This window comes from Malus sylvestris, chromosome 7 (assembly GCF_916048215.2).
Source record: "Malus sylvestris chromosome 7, drMalSylv7.2, whole genome shotgun sequence".
NCBI classification, from domain to species: Eukaryota; Viridiplantae; Streptophyta; class Magnoliopsida; order Rosales; family Rosaceae; genus Malus; species Malus sylvestris.
This window is the reverse complement of record NC_062266.1, coordinates 35,319,364-35,336,656: the sequence shown is the minus strand read 5'-3', so window position 1 is coordinate 35,336,656 and position 17,293 is coordinate 35,319,364. Positions and strand designations below refer to the sequence as shown.

At 40.9% G+C, this 17,293-nt stretch overlaps 2 protein-coding genes across 6 annotated transcripts; both read left to right on the top strand.

Annotated features, from left to right (window-relative positions):
* Positions 1 to 21: 21 nt before the first annotated feature.
* On the top strand, positions 22 to 2,364 carry LOC126628606 (binding partner of ACD11 1-like). Of its 2 annotated transcripts, none has more exons than XM_050298361.1 (5): positions 22 to 289; positions 914 to 1,017; positions 1,126 to 1,176; positions 1,415 to 1,499; positions 1,584 to 2,364. In XM_050298361.1, exons 1-5 carry the CDS (start codon positions 281 to 283, stop codon positions 2,073 to 2,075), a joined length of 741 nt encoding a protein of 246 aa, XP_050154318.1. In that variant the 5' UTR covers positions 22 to 280; the 3' UTR covers positions 2,076 to 2,364. The 2 variants fall into 2 exon arrangements, with proteins under 2 accessions (XP_050154318.1, XP_050154317.1); XM_050298360.1 differs by having other exon boundaries at positions 1,126 to 1,201; positions 1,413 to 1,499.
* Positions 2,365 to 5,988: 3,624 nt separating this feature from the next.
* Positions 5,989 to 9,386, top strand: LOC126628599 (TOM1-like protein 1). Of its 4 annotated transcripts, XM_050298345.1 has the most exons (5): positions 6,003 to 6,155; positions 6,511 to 6,585; positions 6,865 to 7,430; positions 7,940 to 8,185; positions 8,728 to 9,386. In XM_050298345.1, exons 3-5 carry the CDS (start codon positions 6,912 to 6,914, stop codon positions 9,154 to 9,156), a joined length of 1,194 nt encoding a protein of 397 aa, XP_050154302.1. In that variant the 5' UTR covers positions 6,003 to 6,155; positions 6,511 to 6,585; positions 6,865 to 6,911; the 3' UTR covers positions 9,157 to 9,386. The 4 variants fall into 4 exon arrangements, with proteins under 4 accessions (XP_050154304.1, XP_050154301.1, XP_050154302.1 ...); XM_050298347.1 differs by lacking the exon at positions 6,511 to 6,585 and having other exon boundaries at positions 5,989 to 6,155; positions 8,731 to 9,386; XM_050298344.1 differs by lacking the exon at positions 6,511 to 6,585 and having other exon boundaries at positions 5,989 to 6,155.
* The last annotated feature ends 7,907 nt before the right edge of the window (positions 9,387 to 17,293 follow it).

Sequence of the window (17,293 nt, the reverse complement as noted above, 5' to 3'; positions counted from 1 at the left end):
AGTGGGACCCTCAAGCGACAACAGCTGTTCAAGGCTTTAGCAGGCCTCAGAGCCAGCCCAATTTTATAACGTTGGATTGGGTTTCGGCCCAAATTATAGCAACTGACATCACCTGACTCACTCGTAACATACTTTGCCACGCAGCCCTCCTGGCACCCTCCCTAACAACCGCTTTCCTCCCTCCCTTCGTCCCTCTCTGTATCTCTCTTTCTCTCATTCTCTCTCTCTCCTTTTATTTCTTCTCTGGAATCAAGCAAACTGCAAACACGCCTTCAGTTTGATGATGGAGGTGAGTGCAATGTCATTTTTTTTAAGTGTATATGGTTTGATTCATTTTGTTATCTCCTTTCTTAAATAAATATCGTTACCTTACCGAATTAAAAAATTTGGTTTTGAATGTTTGATCCCGTTTTATGTAATGTTGTTGGATTTTATGATTCTACGCTCTGTTTTTTTTTGTTTTTCATTTACAAATTGTGATGAATTCAAATAGAAAATTTGTTGCGGAATCTGAATTGTGAGTCTTTAGTGCTTCTTGCATTTAGGAACACATCCCCTTATACAGTATTAGTCCGATCTAACTTTTTTCTTTTTCATTTTTTTTTTCTTTTTGGAAAGGAAAGGGCTTTATTTTAATTTCTTTAATTTGTACTAGAAAGCATTTCCTTTCCATAATTACACTTGTTCTCTTTATCGAAAGGAAAGTGCTTTTGTTTGTGGTAAGTATCCGTTTGAAACTTTGGCTGTAACTGTAAGAGAGCATAGTATAGGTTTTCTGATGCTTTTCAGTAGAATGCCAGTTGTGCAGATGTGATCATCGTTAATATGGGCGTGCTATGATTTATACAATGCGATCGTCATTTCTTTACTCCATATTCATGCTTACATGCATCCACTCAATTTCACATGACAGATAAGGACGGTGAAAGTTAGCAATGTCTCCCTCGGTGCAACGGAACTTGATTTAAAGGACTTCTTTTCCTTCTCTGGTGATATTGAATACATTGAAATTCAAGGGTTGCATTTCTTCTCTCTCTCTCTCTCTCTCTCTCTCTCTCTTCCGTTTGCTAATTGTCTTAATGCATTGAGACGCAGGAAGTTTATTTCTTTTCTTCTTTATTGCAGTGACAACGAGAGGTCTCAGGTTGCATATGTAACCTTCAAGGATTTCAAGGGGGCAGAAACTTCAGTGCTTCTTTCGGTCATTCACTTCTGAACGCTTCTCTAGTTTTCTTTTTTCTCTTCTTGTCCTTTTTTTCCTTGGTTGTTTAACTTATGTTCCCGACATTTTACTTTTTTTTGTGAACTTGCCTATCTAATGGAAACCGGGTGGAATCTGATATTCTGATTACTCTAAATCAGTTTTATTGTCATCTCATCTGATTTTCTTAATTATGTGTCTTATCTTTCAGGGAGCAACAATTGTCGATCAGTCCGTTACCATAGATCTGGCTCCAGATTACAAGCTTCCAGCTGCTGTGGCTTCAGCACTTCCAACTGTAATATTATTTTCTAAGGGCACCTTTTCGTCTATCATCGATAATAATTGCTTCTGACGGCGTTCAGTTTTTCATCCTCCACAGGCAACAGAAAATTTTAGTCCTGTTGGTGCTCAACCTGCTGTTCACAACGCAGAGGATGTCGTGAGCAGCATGCTCGCCAAAGGATTCATTTTGGGAAAAGATGCGATCAACAAGGCAAAGGCCTTTGATGAGAAACACCAGCTTAGTTCCACTGCGACGGCCACAGTTTCTTCTTTGGACCAAAAGATTGGTTTCACTGATAAACTTAGTGCTGGCACAACCATGGTAAATGATAAGGTGAAGCAAATGGATGAAAGGTTTCAGGTTTCTGAGAAGACCAAGATTGCGTTTTCAGCTGCTGAGCAAACGGTGAGTAGTGCTGGATCTGCAATCATGCAGAATCGTTACGTATTGACTGGGACATCATGGGTAACCGATGCTTTTAGAAGGGCTGCCAGGGCGGCAACAGAAGTGGGCCAGAAGACGACGGAAAAAGTTTCAGCTCAGGAAGAGGGTGGAAGGAAAGTGGAAGGAAGTGATCCGGTCCAGTAGTGAGTCCATTCTCCGACATCTGCTAGCTACTAAAAGCAACCTTCCCAGCCTAGCACGGAACCAAGGGTTCATGGTCTCATTTGCGTGAGCTTTTTACTAGTATGTTATATAAAGTTCATATTTCCTTCTACAAGGACACGGTTGGTAGTAGTAGCAGTAGCACTTTCCTGTTTGTTTGGAAATGGAAGTTGTGATATAGAGGAGGAGGAATTGATGATACGTGTGATTTTCTCATGAATGAAAACTTTGACATTCTTTCGTTGCCGCTTATATAAATTCAATTGTCTTATGGAAGTCTTAACAAAACATTCATGGTAGTGTTCATTTTTAACTTTTAAAGACATTTTTACTCTAAAAAGTCACTCTTTGTACTATTCACTTACAACACATTTTTGTCCTTTTGGTTAAAATTCAAAGTTTTCAAATCATTTTCATTAGTTTTCCTTTGTTTTATAGATGAACCAGTCGTTTGTTTCATACGAGCAACCATACATATCACATCATTCTGATCAAACGATGTACAAATAAAAACAATACAATTAAGCAATATTTACATAGACGTGTTGTAAACTTGCGGATGACTTGATCAAAGTTGTCCAACTACATTAGTTAATAGATTAACAGAGAAAGAAAGGAAAAGGTTGTGAAATTCAGACTTGAACGTTTCCCGCTGCTGTTATTTCCAAGTGAGGGTTGACTGGTTGTTGAGGGAGGATGAGGCGGAGGTTTGCAGGAGTTTCTAATGAGCTTACAAGTCCTTTGTTAAAATTAAATCTGAACCGTTGATTACTTGACTAAAGAAACAGAGGCTCAGATTTGATCAAGCACACGAGCAGGGGAGAATATCTGGGGCCTTGTAATGCAAGTTTGCGTGTTAGTGGGGCAAAGGTTAGGAATTGAAATCCGACGGTGCGAGATGAGAATATGAAACCATTCGTCATTCAACAACTTTGACGTTGAGGACTAACGGCCAAGGAGAATAGTCCACGCGGCTTAGAAGCAACCGCTCTAACCCAATTTTCTATTTTCTCATTTCAATTTCTTCTTCTTCTTGCCTTGAAGATGAAGGTATACCCTAGGGCTGGGTGCGGTTGGCAAATCATGCCAAATTTTTTGTGCTATTGACCAGTCACGTATACATAATTACTGAAAATCAGTTACCACTAGCCAATCATCTTCTTGTGGTTGTCAAAAATCGGTTCAGTCAAAATAATTGGCTGGTTCGGTTGGTAAATGGCACAACCGGTGGTTTCCAAATAAGCTATAAACAAATAGCTTAAGACCATGCACCTACCAGTAAAAAGAGAGAAGAGAAGTTGTTGCCGCAATTTTTCAATTGAAGATAAGCCAACATAATCATGACTTAAAAAATTAAAATGGAAATCAAATCAAAACTTAATAAGCTAACAACAATTGTCAACAAACATAATCCAAATAGTTATAAGTTCACAAACTCAAAAATCTAACTAATATAATTGTCTAAATTCAACTGTAGCAACTAATGCATAAACAAAAAACTCAAAACTCAAAAATATGGTTCTAGTTATAAGATCCCCTTATAACCAAGGAGGTGTGCGTTGAAGAAAAGAAGAAAACTGAGAGATCAAGGCTGCTCGAAGTCGTGCAAGAGTTAGGAAAAAAATTGAACAGCCTTTATTTTTTAGACCCTAAAACTGAGGAGTCATTTATTTTCTAAAACCCTAAAACTGAGGAGTCAAGCATGTAAAAAATACCTAAAATATATAAATAGAAAATATATTTATATAGATATTGTTCGGTATAACATACCGCCTTATACAAAATTCAATATCAAAGCCATACCATTAATTATCGGTTCGGTATAATGTCAAGCGATTATGAAAAAATGTCAAAACTATATCATACTATTATGAACTGACCGGTATGTTTCTATCGATAGATCGATTTATGGCAAAATTTCCCACCCCTAATATACCGCAATAGAAAAGTGTTTTTTTTGGCCAAATCGGATAAATAAATTATCCATGTGGTCATAAGGTATTTGGAAGATAGCCCATGTGCTAAAAAAACTCGGATTTAAACCCACGTGGTTTACTCTGTCAGCAAATTTAGTCTAAACGTGATTTTTCCGTTAACTATCTGTTAATACATGGATAAAATTGTACTTTGACATTTGCACTCTTCCTCGTCTCTCTGCTCTCTCTGTAATTTGAATTTTCACAAAACCAGTTATGAGAAAGCCGTCATTGAGATCGGCAATAAGCTTCAAGATTGGCCTCTCGTTGCTTTCTACGAACAGTAAGAAAGCCGTCACTGAGATCTCCAAGTTCGCTTCGGGCTCGCTGTGGCTTAAGAACAAATCTGTAGAAGAAGGTAAAGCTATTGATGATGGCGGTGGTCACGTGCCGGGAATAATGGATGAGGTTCTCGGTTTCTTCACTGAAATTTCGATGATGTCGGACTGCTCGACCAACTTTCCTAAGACGCTTGACCATGGTAAAGTTGTTGAATTTCACTTCAAATTGAATACAATGTTGGTTTTGCCTATTTTCTTTGTGCTTGTTGCTTTAATTTTCTAATGAAGTTGTGGAGAATTGAAAATAAATCACATTTCTGGGAGGAAGCTTTGATTTGTTTCGAAGAAATCAAAATTTATTCGAAAGCTGTTGTGATGATTTTTGTTCGGTTTGATTTTGTGTTCTACTTTTGTAATGGTAGATACCGGAGTTGGAATCGAAGATCTCTGTTTGTGATTGCAATACAACGATTGACAAGATAATTTGAAACAAATTGATATGACATTTGTGCTGGCAAGTTTATGCTGATTGAATTTGAATCAGACATGGTGTTGTACAAATACAAATTACAGACCTTCTTCTTATCCATACTTGTCGGACATGGTGTTGTGAAAGTACAAATTACAGACCTTGTTCTTATACATTGGACAATATAAAGACGAGGAAAAAGGAGGTGCACAAGTCAAAGTACAATTTTAACCATGTATTAACAGATAGTTAACGGAAAAATCACTTTTGGACTAAATTTGCTAACGGAATACACCACAGGAATTTAAATCCTAATTTTTTTAGCACATAGACTATTTTCCAAATACCTTATCATCATGGGATTATTTATCCGATTTGACTTTTTTTTTTAGACTAAATGAATTAATCCATGATCAATTCGTCACTAAAGACAACAACCGCTCCATGTAATAAAAAAATTCTGAGTTTAGAGTGGAGTCAGTGGACTATGTCATACGTTATTTCACGTATATAATAAAGAGACAAAAACTATTACATTATAAGCGTTGTATCGCAATTGACGAATTAAATGATTTTACTTCTATATATTCTAGATCCTCCGATTTGTTAATAATTGTTGTCATATTTAATCACAAGTTGGGAAAAAATGCCATCTGTCCTCCTAATTAATCAGTAAACATGTACACGCGTACCATCAGAAATATTACGTTACTTATTGAGGACAAATTGTAATTTATTATGATAATGAAGTGTGGATGTGAATAATTACATTTTTTGATATTTCTTACTTTTGCAGGGTGTATGCCCTATTAACCTACAAATTGATCAACACGCTAAACTGAGGTTGGTGTAACCTTTAATTCTAAATCAGTGATGGTGCCAAATAATTATAGGAAAATGCCATAAAGATTAAGTTTTTAAATCAAAATATACAAATTAAATTATGTATTACAAATAAAAAATAAGCATGTTAATTAATACTTAATTAATAATTTGATGATCAACAAACACATCATTTATTTTACACAAAATTTATTTTAGAATTTGCCTCCCATAATTATATTTTGTTTTCCAAATTAATTAATTAATTAAAAAGAAGAGAATGAAAAGAAAAAAAAAATTCAGGTAATGTGATTACGTTAGCAAACGTAGAAGAGAGAGAAAAGGGCGCTGAAAGGCTGAAACTCCAAGGTAGGAAGGGGAGAGCTTTTATTCACTTTACTTAGTCGTTGCGCCTAGTCGTCTCAAGACTTCAGAGTCCCAACCCAGCCCCCACTCCTACGCGCAGAGAAAGAGAGAGAGAGCTCCCATTTCCTTCCAGAAACAAACGAAAGAGGTAAGCAGGCACGCACACAATTGTCACCCTCTGTTTTCAATTACGTATTCTTTGGATTTCCATCCAATTTTAAGTTTTAACCAAATATCGGATTCTTTTCCATTCATCATGACGATATCTGGTCTGATCGATTCCCATTTTTCATAAATACTTGCTTGGTTGCTGAGAAAAGCATAAGAAAAGTCATCAAACCAAAAAAGAAAAAGAGCTTAAGAAACTAAATTATGGATTGTTGACTTTATATAGGATTTTTGGAAATTAAAGTTACAGCCTTTGAACGGTTTCAAGAATTTTTATTTGAGGTATCCTTCAAGTATCCCCCTTTAATTGTTCTCTGTTCCGTTTGGTTGTCAAGAAAATTGAAGGGCATAAAAGGGAGGGATTCCGGGAAAGAAAAGTTCCAGCTTTGCCAATCATTTTGGGGTTTAAGGTCGATTTTTATTACAGTTTTCTGCTTTCGATTTCATTCTTTCCATTAGTTATGGATCCTTTGGGTTTTGAGTTACTCAAAGATGGAGGAAAAAAAAAAAGAAACTAATTGTAATTAGATTGCTTAATCTTTAGGCTTGGCCCCTGATAAAGCGGGGTGAAAATTCTTCTTCTTTGGCTTTGAATATTAGAAATCTTATATGATATTTCTTCTTTGCAACAGAATTATATCTTTCCCATCTTTTATGACAATTAATTAGTATTTATCATACATTTTCAGGAAAACTTTTTGAAGGTTTTTATTTAAGACTTAAAAGGTCTGCAACGATGAGTGACAATTTGATGGAGAAAGTGAGCGCTCTTGGCGAGCGCCTCAAGATCGAAGGCACTGAGGTCGGTCGAAAAATGAGTGCTGGATTTAGCTCAGTGAGCTTCAAGGTGAAGGAGCTCTTCCAAGGCCCAAACCAAGCAGATAAGATCGTTGAAGATGCCACATCAGAGGCACTCGAAGAACCTGACTGGGCTATGAATCTTGAAATTTGCGACATGATCAATACTGAAAGAGTTAACAGTGTTGAATTGATTCGTGGGCTGAAAAAGCGGATTATGTTGAAGAATCCTAGGGTCCAGTACCTTGCGCTAATGCTGCTTGAAACATGTGTTAAGAACTGTGAAAAGGCTTTCTCAGAAATAGCTGCGGAGAGAGTTCTTGATGAGATGGTGAAGCTGATTGACGACCCTCAGACTGTTGTTAATAATCGCAATAAAGCTTTGATGCTGATCGAAGCATGGGGGGAATCAACCGGTGAGCTCCGGTATTTGCCTGTTTATGAGGAAACATACAAGGTACCTGTAAACCTTTGGTGCATGTTTCATATCTTGTGTCAAATTTATCTTACATCTCGTTCTTTCATGACTAGAACATAGTTAAAGACAAATACCACTTCTGTTACCCGAGTTTAGCTGGACACATAGGAAGTACTTAAAAATTTGAAACAACCATCACAATTTGTCCTGAGGTTCTTCCTATGAGGTCTGATTGCAGCTGACTAGGAAATGTACAATTTAGCCTCGGTACTAGAGTGATCAGAAAAGAATTTAGCTGGCCAGTTTACCATTGGTAAGGAATACAACGCTTAATGTTGAATAAGAAACTGAGTAACACCCTAAATTGAAAGTATACCGTACTTCATAACTTACATGGCTTTTATGCCTACTATTATCCTTATCCACAATCTGATTTTCTTGAGCCTCCATCGTGTTGGGTGGTGCAGTTGTTAGATCTATATTTCTATTGTTTGAAGAAGTGGTTTCATGGTGCTTATAATTTTATGCTTGGACCACCTCAATTTCAGAGTTTAAGATCAAGGGGTATTCGGTTTCCTGGTCGCGACAATGAGAGTTTGGCACCAATATTCACTCCCCCTCGTTCAGTTTCTGCTTCAGAGTCGGATGCTAGTTTTTCCCAGCAGATTCCGGTTGAGATTCCTGCTCAAAGCTTTACGGGTGAACAAACAAAGGAAGCATTTGATGTTGCAAGAAACAGTATTGAGCTTCTTAATACTGTTTTCTCCTCTTCACCCCAACAAGATGCTTTACAGGTGATTTTTATGTTGTTTTCTCACTTGCATATCCTCTTTGAATCCTGCATCTAATCTGTTAACATATGGGATTTCTGTCACCTACATTCTGTGAGATGCATGGAACTTTCAATGTCGCAACTTTTTCTTGTGTTATCGACTGATCAATATGATTTTTACTTGTTTTTTCTTTTTTAGGCAAGTCAGTTTTAGGGACACTACCTATACTCAAACTTAAAATGGGCCTTTGAAAATAGGTGAATATACCACTTGGCCTGTTCCATAAGACCATATCCCATCCAATCTAGAACCAAGTGGTACTGGGTTGACCTTAAGACGACATCCTCCATGGGAACAGCCAGTTCAAAGCTAATTTAACTCATAGTACAATGTCAGCCCAACAAGGAATATGAAAACTTGATGCAATTATAATGCTGCATGAGGGCATATGTTATCTTATTCAATTATGTATGTTTGTTCAAGAATAACTAGTTATATATTTATATTTGGGAACTAAAAATTAGATTGAAAGAGATATGGATTAAATGTTGTTGTCTCATTAGCAGGATGACTTGACGGCCACACTTGTACAGCAGTGCCGCCAATCTCTATCCACTGTCCAGAGAATTATAGAGACAGCTGGAGAGAACGAGGCCTTGCTGTTTGAAGCATTGAATGTGAATGATGAGATCCATAAGGCTCTATCCAAGTATGAAGAACTGATAAGGCCTTCAGTAGTTCCAACTGCGCCGGAACCTGCAATGATACCTGTTGCTGTGGAGCCTGATGAATCGCCAAGTCATGTGAAAGAGGATTACTTGATTAGAAAACCAGCTGCTTCTCGAGGTTTGGTTCATGCAGGGAGCAACGATGACATGATGGATGATCTTGATGAGATGATATTTGGCAAGAAAGGTGGAAGTCCATCTGAAGGAAGCCAAGATCCGAAGAAGCAGCAGACGCCAGCAAAGGATGACCTGATCAGCTTTTGATATGGTTTAAATTTATAATTCAATGTACTTACTGGAAAACTTTGCTGGTGTTAGCACCAGCAAAGTTAGGTGTTGATTGTTGGAGATGTTGAAGTTTGATGTTTGAAAGATTTCACCTTGAACATATATGTCGTCTCTTTTTTTTTTTCCCCTCTCTTCCTGTTCTTCTCAGTACATTGACCATTGTTTCTGCACATTTTGGGTAAGTAATCAAATTTGGATGCACAGTATCTATGCAGTGGCCTTCATAGCTGAGATATTGTTGAGTTGTATCGCGTGTTTATCTCTTTGATTTATGTCTTGTGAAATCCGCACGGGCTAGTGCTTAGTATTTAGAGTAAATTGTAGCAATGTCCCTCAACTTTAATCAAATTGGAGCAATGGTCTCTCAACTAAAAATTCATTACCATTGATCCCTCAACTTATCAAAATGTGTAGTTATAGTTATTTTCATCAATTTCGTCAAAACTTTGTCAAAATAAGTTATGTTGGAAAAACCATTTATATAATTAGGGTCCCTCCAAAGTGTGTAATTATGGTAATTTTCGTCAACCATGTCAAAAAATTTGTCAAAAAGAGTTATATTGGAAGGAACATTGTTATAATGAAGTTAAAGTTAAGGGATCATTTCTCCAGTTGAATTAAAGCTGAGGGACCAATGGTAATGAATTTTTAGTTGAGGGACCATAGTTGCACGTTTTGATGAGTTGATGGACCAATAGTAATGGATTTTAAGTTGAGGAATCATTGCTCCAATTAAGTTAAAGTTTAAGGACCATAGCTACAATTTACTCTAGTTTTTAAGTATGGCACACAACTGTGGAGCCAAAAATATTCATTAGGCGACACATGAACTTTTGACAAAAGAAGACAAAACTACCCTTGAGGCATACCGGGATTTCTACGCGCAAGCAGCATGCAATTATCCCTCAACCAAGTCAAAAGTACCCAAAATAGGTATCAACTTAAAACCTAATTTATTCATATATTTCCCATTTCATTATTTAGCTAATCAATTAGCTAAATAATATACTTATTCCTTTCATATTTCCTAAAATCATAATAATTGACTAATTAAGGGATTAATTACCTAATCAATCCCTTAATTATCAATTGAAACACCCATCCAAACCTAAAACTACTAAAGTGGCCGGCCAATCCCATCAAGAAAAGTAAATCATCTTATTCTCCACCTTTTCCACTATTCTCCCTTTTTAATTACCCTAATTAACTAGCCAATTAATTCCAAAAACCACCAAAACATTCATTTTATGTTTAAATAGCCAAATAAATTGGCTAATTAAACCTAAATCAAACACAAAAACCCTAGCCAGGCCGGCCACCCCTATCCCTATAAATAGATTCCAATACTCTTAACAAAAATCTCAAAATTCTCTAAACATTATTTCTCTCTAAATTCTAACTTTGGCATCGGAGGTTCTTCGGCCAAAGCCCTCCCCATTCATCGTGGGCGCGTGAGGCTTGTGGCCATAACCAAAGGTGTTATTTATTTTGTAGGTGCAATTTTGTCCAAGATCAAGGAGGAAGAAATTTGCATCCACAAATTGGTGCTTTCATTGAGAGTTGAAATCCATACTCGTAGAAGACTCTCGCACAAAAAGGTTTTTTCTTTATTTTCTAGTCCATTTGAATATTTTTCATACGTTCTTATTATTAGAATTTTTTTTACTTGCAAAGGTTCTTTGATAGAACTTATAAGCAAAATATAATGGCTAGAAATTTAGAAAATTCCAAAGTGAAAATTCTAATGTTCAAGAAATTGCGGAGATCCATGAGGCTAAATGCGACAATAAGTGGAGCAGCACCACCACCACGAGTTTCCACCATGGGAACCACCATGGTGGCTACCTCGGTAGCCACCCGTGGCGCAGTCCATGGTGCCTTCACCATGGCCCGAGTCGTGCCATCCAAGGCTCACGACACCAAGGCCACGACCCAAGCCGTGTCATCCAAGCTTGCATGCGTCCGAGCCCAAGCCGTGTCATCCAAGCTTCACATGTCCGAGCCTAAGCCTCGCATTCGCATGCATCACGCGTTGAGCAGCCCGCTCCCGACAAGCAGCCCACTCCCGTGGTCCAGCCTGCTCTAGACGAGCAGCCCACTATCGCGGCCCAACCTGCTCTTATGGCTCAACCTGCTCTCACAACCCAACCTGCTATCGCCAAGCAGCATACTCTCATGGCCCAGCCTGTTCCCGACGAGCAGCCCACTCCCGCCAAGTAGCCTGCTCTCGTGGCCCAACCTACTCTCATGGCTTTCCAAGCAGCCCAAGTCGGCCCAAGACTATCTCAACCATCCGGACCTACCATCGACCCGGGGGCATTCTCACCATATTTTTTCGCAAATTTAACATTTCCCAACTCAAATCTCGCGCACGGAGTCTACCACCCTTCCACTGCCCAATGAGGCGCATTCTTTCTAAGATTTTCCAATCCAAATGGCGAACATCACTTGTCTCGACAAGTCATAGAGCTGACGAGCGCCCTTGCACAACAGACAACCTTGGTGAATCAACTTTTGCAACGCATCAGGATCCAACGTGCCCTGGACGAGGTATCCCAAAGTAGGACAAGGGTAGACGAACCTTTCCAGCAGCGTCTCGGCAAGTAGCCACTCGACCAGCCATGAACCGAGTGTTCGGGCAGTGTACATTCCCGATTGGGCCCCCGAGATAGCGTATACTCCCGTCTTAGTGCGCGGATGAGCATGCACTCTTGACTAGGACCACAGATGAGCATACATTCACGGCTGGGGTCACACTCCGATTGTCAACATGAGCAACCTTCCGGGCAAAGTGTTCATTCATGGCTAAGCCCATAAGGAGCATCATCCACCTCACATCAGAGTAGGCAGCACTACAGACGGAGAGATGCGGTCACTCAATCCAGCTCAAGTTCAACCAATAGCCTGCGAAGAACTCGCTCGCCTGCTAGGAACGCACCACATGCACTGCATCCGCGGTATAGACGAGCCAAACACATGGAAGAGCAACCTAGACCAGCAAGTCATGGTTGGGGGTAGCCTAGAGCTCCGCTACCCCAACAAAGGCAAATTTAGGAAGAGGTAGAGAGATTCTTGACCAAGCGATTGCATGATTTCCAACGCAACGAGGTCACCGATGAGGCACTACGACGAAACGTGACCAACATAAGCAGGTCACCCTTCACTGACGAGATCGAGCAGGCAGAGCCTTCACGCGAGTTCAACATGCCACATTTCACATCTTTCAAAGGGGATGAAGACCCAGAGAGACACTTAAAGCGTTACTGAAGCGCAATGATCCTTTATCGAAACAACGATGATCTCATGTGCAAGATATTCACCACCACTCTACAAGGCGAGGCGCAAGATTGGTTCTACACCTTGCCGCCACAATCCATCCGGAATTTCTACGAACTTTCTTTGGTTTTCACCAAAGAATATTCATCATATTGCTCGATAAAAAAGAAGTCTGACCATTTGTTCGAAGTCAAGAAGAACCCAAACGAGTCGCTTTGCGACTATGTGAGGAGGTTCAAAGTAAAGAAGGCAAGGATAGTCGGATGCAACGATTCGATAGCTAGAGCAGCCTTCCAAAAGGACTTCCAGCAGACCACCCGCTATTCGGAAAATTGATTTTGAAAGAAGATCTAACTCTGGTAGACTCTTTCGCTCTGACAGAGAAGCATGCACTTTGGGATGAGGCTCGCCAATGCACATTCAAAGACTTGAAGAAGTACCCGACGTCACATCCCTACTATCCAAATCGGAAGCAGCGGAGGACTTATTCACGTGTTTGACGGTATCTAGACCAGCAATAAGCTCTATCATCATGCGAGAAGAGCTGGGGGGCCAACTACCTGTATTCTATAGTTTAAAAGTTCTCATCGATGCTATTAGAAATTCAAAAGTTAACTTTGGCAATATTTGTTGTAACCTGAAAACTCAAGTTTTACCTTCAAACGCACACAGTCATCATCATGACGCATTATTCTGCCGAATCCAGACGTACGACAATAAATGCGTAGACCTTGGCGGATGCAAAGTTTTCTGACAAACGCAACAACTCGGCCCAAAAGACACACCAAGGGCAGACGAACACTGGAAGGAACACTCATAAGCAAGTTTTGTCCTCGTCGCCCCAGAAGATTTTACATAAGAGCAACATGTACCAGCAGTTGAACACTACCTCCTGCTGTGCGTCATACGGCCCTAGCTGACTCTTGCTCCATTATTTAGCTCTAGAGTGGCCCAATATCGGCAGTTGAGCATCTTCTGCCACATGTAACATGGCCCTAGTCTCACGGCTCCCTACCGCACCTTCACACCTAGCCTTGACAACGCAGCAGAGTGACCCAACGGCGCCCTGAAGGCAGCCGAGCACACTTTAGCTGCACCTGCTCCCTCAATGGAGATTTCTGGCATTTGCATATTGATGATGTAATAGCTAGAGAAAGTACGCAAGCAGCTTGAGGCATTTCAGACTTAAACTCTCACTCAAGTTCCCCGGGTAGACAACGCCCATGCAGACGTACTAACCGGCCTAGGCTTCGCACTCGATCACCAACTCAAAACGCTTTATTCCGGTGGAATATCTTGACAAACCAAGCATAGAGATGGAGCCAGCAGCTTAAGTGTCATAGCATTCTCATCCAAAGATCCCATACCGGACCACATATCCGCCGCCTAATGCCTCCCAACAATTTGAAATTTCTAAGATCAATCCACGAAGGTGTATGTGGAGACCACTCCGGAGGCCAAACCTTAGCATAGAAGGCTTTTAACGCAGGCTACTATTGGCCTACCATGCACCAAGATGCTAAGGAGTTAGTACAAAAGTGTCTTAAGAATATGGCATCTAGCAATATATGTCCACGCCGAGATATCCTCAAAGCAATGGGCAGGCCGAAGTATCCAACAAGACGATCCTCGACTGCCTCAAAAAATCCCTCACCAGTAAGAAGGGAAAATGGCTAAATAAACTCCTCGGATGTCTATGAGCATATCGCACCACCAAAAGACAAACAATTGAACAGTAAGGAGATGGCTACAAGTTTAGATTTGGCAGAGGAGAAGCGTGAGCAAACCATCACTTGAATCGTAGCCTACCAGCAGCAACTCCTCCCCAGCTACAACAAAAGGGCCAAAATCCGGCAGTTTCAACCCAAAGATCTAGTCCTAAAAAAAGCCTTCATCACTGCCTACAGAGAAGGCTTAAAAAAAATCGATCCCATCTGGGAAGGTCCGTACAAGATCAGCAGAGTAGGTGGCAAGAGTAATTACACCCTTGCCACCATGAAACGGCAAAAAGATTGAAAAACAGTGGATGGCCTACAATCTGAAGAAGTACCATGTGTGACCTCCTGCTACAGCAAAACTCGAAGACTTAAGAAGCTCGACGGGCACCACCTTACAAGCTGAGGACTATCCAGTTGTTATACAGTTTCTACCTTACAGCTAAGTTCTCGTTCGTTTCACTCGTTTTTTTAATGAGGAATTCAGAAGTAATCATAACTTGGCTTGGCTGCATGCTTACAACAACTGATCACTCATGCACTTTAAAAGAAGACTGCGCCCTACTTAGGGACTCATCGTAGGAATTGCGCCCCTTTGAGGGACCAACCATGCTCTCGAGTGCGAGAGGGTAAACTAATTGCTCTCCAGTGCGAGAGGGTAAACCAATTTCCCGACACCCATATGGGTCAGCTCTCCAAGACGAGAGGATAAACTTTACACTTCGAATATCCAGACGTGGATGAGCCTGGCTACCCTAGTATAACTAGATGCATGATGGCTTGCGCCGGGATTCCTAGAATTAGCCACAATGGTCTTTTTCAAGGCTTAGCTAACTGAAGGATTTTTGGTCTCTTGGCCTAATCCGTAAGGAACCGAGCCATAGAGACGGAGGGGGCACATTACGCAATACGCCCTATAGACGACTGCCCTGGAACCCTAAAGCTGCTACCGAGTGCACTAAGGTAGCCTATGGATTCCAGAAGACTGCCTACGGCTTGCCCTTCGAGCAGTAAAGTCGCGCTAGACTTATACAATTGCACATTCTTGTGAAAGGTTAAACAATCTAGTGTGCATATACGAAGTTTTATCCACTGCCAACATGTTACGTAGTCGATAAGCTTCACCTCTGCCAAGCGCGGAACAACCTACACCAAGTCCTAAAGTGTTGTGATACTTGCTACGCAACCTACGGAATTGAAGAAAGTCAAGGTTAATAGCCTAGTGGTTACGCGGACTTGTTTGCTTCTGTAAGTAAGGCATCCGGCTGCCAACCCTATGACTAACAACTTTGCAAAGTTCTACACCAACACCTACGGCTGCATAGGCTACGCGAGCTTGCCTGCTTATAAAAAAGTAGCATGCCTGCCACTGGTCTATCAAGTCTAAAGGTTAGGGCATGAACAAAAGAAGCGAAGATGAAGAAAAGTAAAGGAAAACATGTTTATAAACAACTGGCAAAGGCCGAAGGAGTTCAAGCAAAATAAGAGCTACAAGGAAAAACAAAGAAAATCCTAAAGGCTACCTAGAATACTACACTACAGCAGCTTGGACATCCCACGATTACTCGGTCGCCACACCTTCAGCAGCCGTAACGCTCTTAGCAGCGACATCATCCGGCGCTTCGCCCCCGGCTGCCTTAGCCTGGGCACTAACTTCTCCAACTACTTCACCAATGGAAGCTTCAAAGGTAAAAGCAAGCAAGTCTTCCGGAGAAATAGAGAAGGTCTTGAAACCTCAAGCCCATCATTCTCACCCTTCAGCTGCTCATTTCTTCTCAAGTAGACTAACACGGACGTGCTGCAGCTCATCCACTCTCTTCTTAGCATAAGCAGCAATCAACTTTTCATCCTTTGCATAAGCAACGAAACGAAGCTTAGAAACTGCAAACTTAAGATCTTGAATATGAGGTATTGTAACATTCAATCTCATTTTCTGTACTTTCATGCTTACCTTGGATCGCGTCAAGCCTAGTCTTCAAGTCAACAATCTATTGGCCAGCGGTCTCAAGCTGCAAATAAGTGGGGGCAGAAATATTAGACCCCTTCAAAGCAACGAGCTCAGAATATTCCATAGTATTTGCCATCTCCTTAGCAGCCTTGCTATATCTGCATCATAGCAAGCAAAACAGTCCTTATATATTGGGTCGTATGCTTCGCAAACGAGCTTGGGCAAACAACCTTTATGACGCCATCAACAAACTTGGCACAAGCGTCATTGTTTTCAAGAGATCTGGTTTCAAAAGCACATAGATCTCAGCAGCCTCCCCAGAAGCACGCTTAGTGGATTTCTCACAACTGCCTACGCGAGCAATCTCCTCATTCCCAACAGGCGATTCAGTCTTAGCAGCATAAGGAATGGGCTTTGGCGCCACTTTAGCAGCAGAGTCCACCTTATCGTTTTTTATAATAGCAAGCCTCTCCGAAGGTGAACCTGACTTAGCTCCCAACAGACGTCTTGGTACAAAATTCGGCACTAGGGGCATGACATGACCTTTATGCCAAACAATCCTATCAGCAATCGTACTAGCCATTCTTGACATGGCAGGCGCCACATGCTCAGATCTAGCAGCCTCATTTTTTATCCCCTTGGAAAAAGTCAAGTCAATCATAAGCCTGAAGGCAGTCGGCGAACCCGCGCAAGTAGCGAAAGAAGTTTTTCGTTTTTTTTCTCAGCCGGCATCTCTTGAGCAGGCATGGAAGATCCTTTTTCCCACCTTCACTTGCAACAGGATCCACAACAGTAATTGGACGAGCCAATACATCCTCCTTGATCCTATTCACCTCATCTTTTAGGAGCAGCCCACGTTTCTCTTGACAAAAAGAATTAAAGTAGCCAACGCCATTCGTGGTATCTAGCAGGGGAGTTCAACCCAACATTCCAGCATCTCATGAGGTCCACAACCTCTTCATTTCTCTCAATCACCGGCCTATCTCGCGTCATGTTCAAAAGCCTAAAAAGACATAAGCCATGTGACTCACCTAGCACTGCGCCCCAGCGCCACAATCCGCGGCCCCAGCCATATAAGTTGCCCTTGGTTCTAGCCAAGTCGAGCAGCTTAAAGCAGTGGTCCCTGCCACAATACCTCATTTGCCCATGCCGAGCCGACTCCTGGCCCATGCCA

What these genes read in the sequence shown, in the direction of transcription:
- LOC126628599 (XM_050298344.1), top strand. Translation starts at nt 6,912, where the DNA reads ATGAGTGACAATTTGATGGAGAAAGTGAGCGCTCTTGGCGAGCGCCTC. An exon ending in TTTATGAGGAAACATACAAG is followed by an intron (nt 7,431 to 7,939) that starts GTACCTGTAAAC and finishes CCTCAATTTCAG; the next exon opens with AGTTTAAGATCAAGGGGTAT. An exon ending in CCCAACAAGATGCTTTACAG is followed by an intron (nt 8,186 to 8,727) that starts GTGATTTTTATG and finishes TTGTCTCATTAG; the next exon opens with CAGGATGACTTGACGGCCAC.
- LOC126628606 (XM_050298360.1), top strand. An exon ending in GAATACATTGAAATTCAAGG is followed by an intron (nt 1,018 to 1,125) that starts GTTGCATTTCTT and finishes TCTTTATTGCAG; the next exon opens with TGACAACGAGAGGTCTCAGG. An exon ending in TGGCTTCAGCACTTCCAACT is followed by an intron (nt 1,500 to 1,583) that starts GTAATATTATTT and finishes CATCCTCCACAG; the next exon opens with GCAACAGAAAATTTTAGTCC.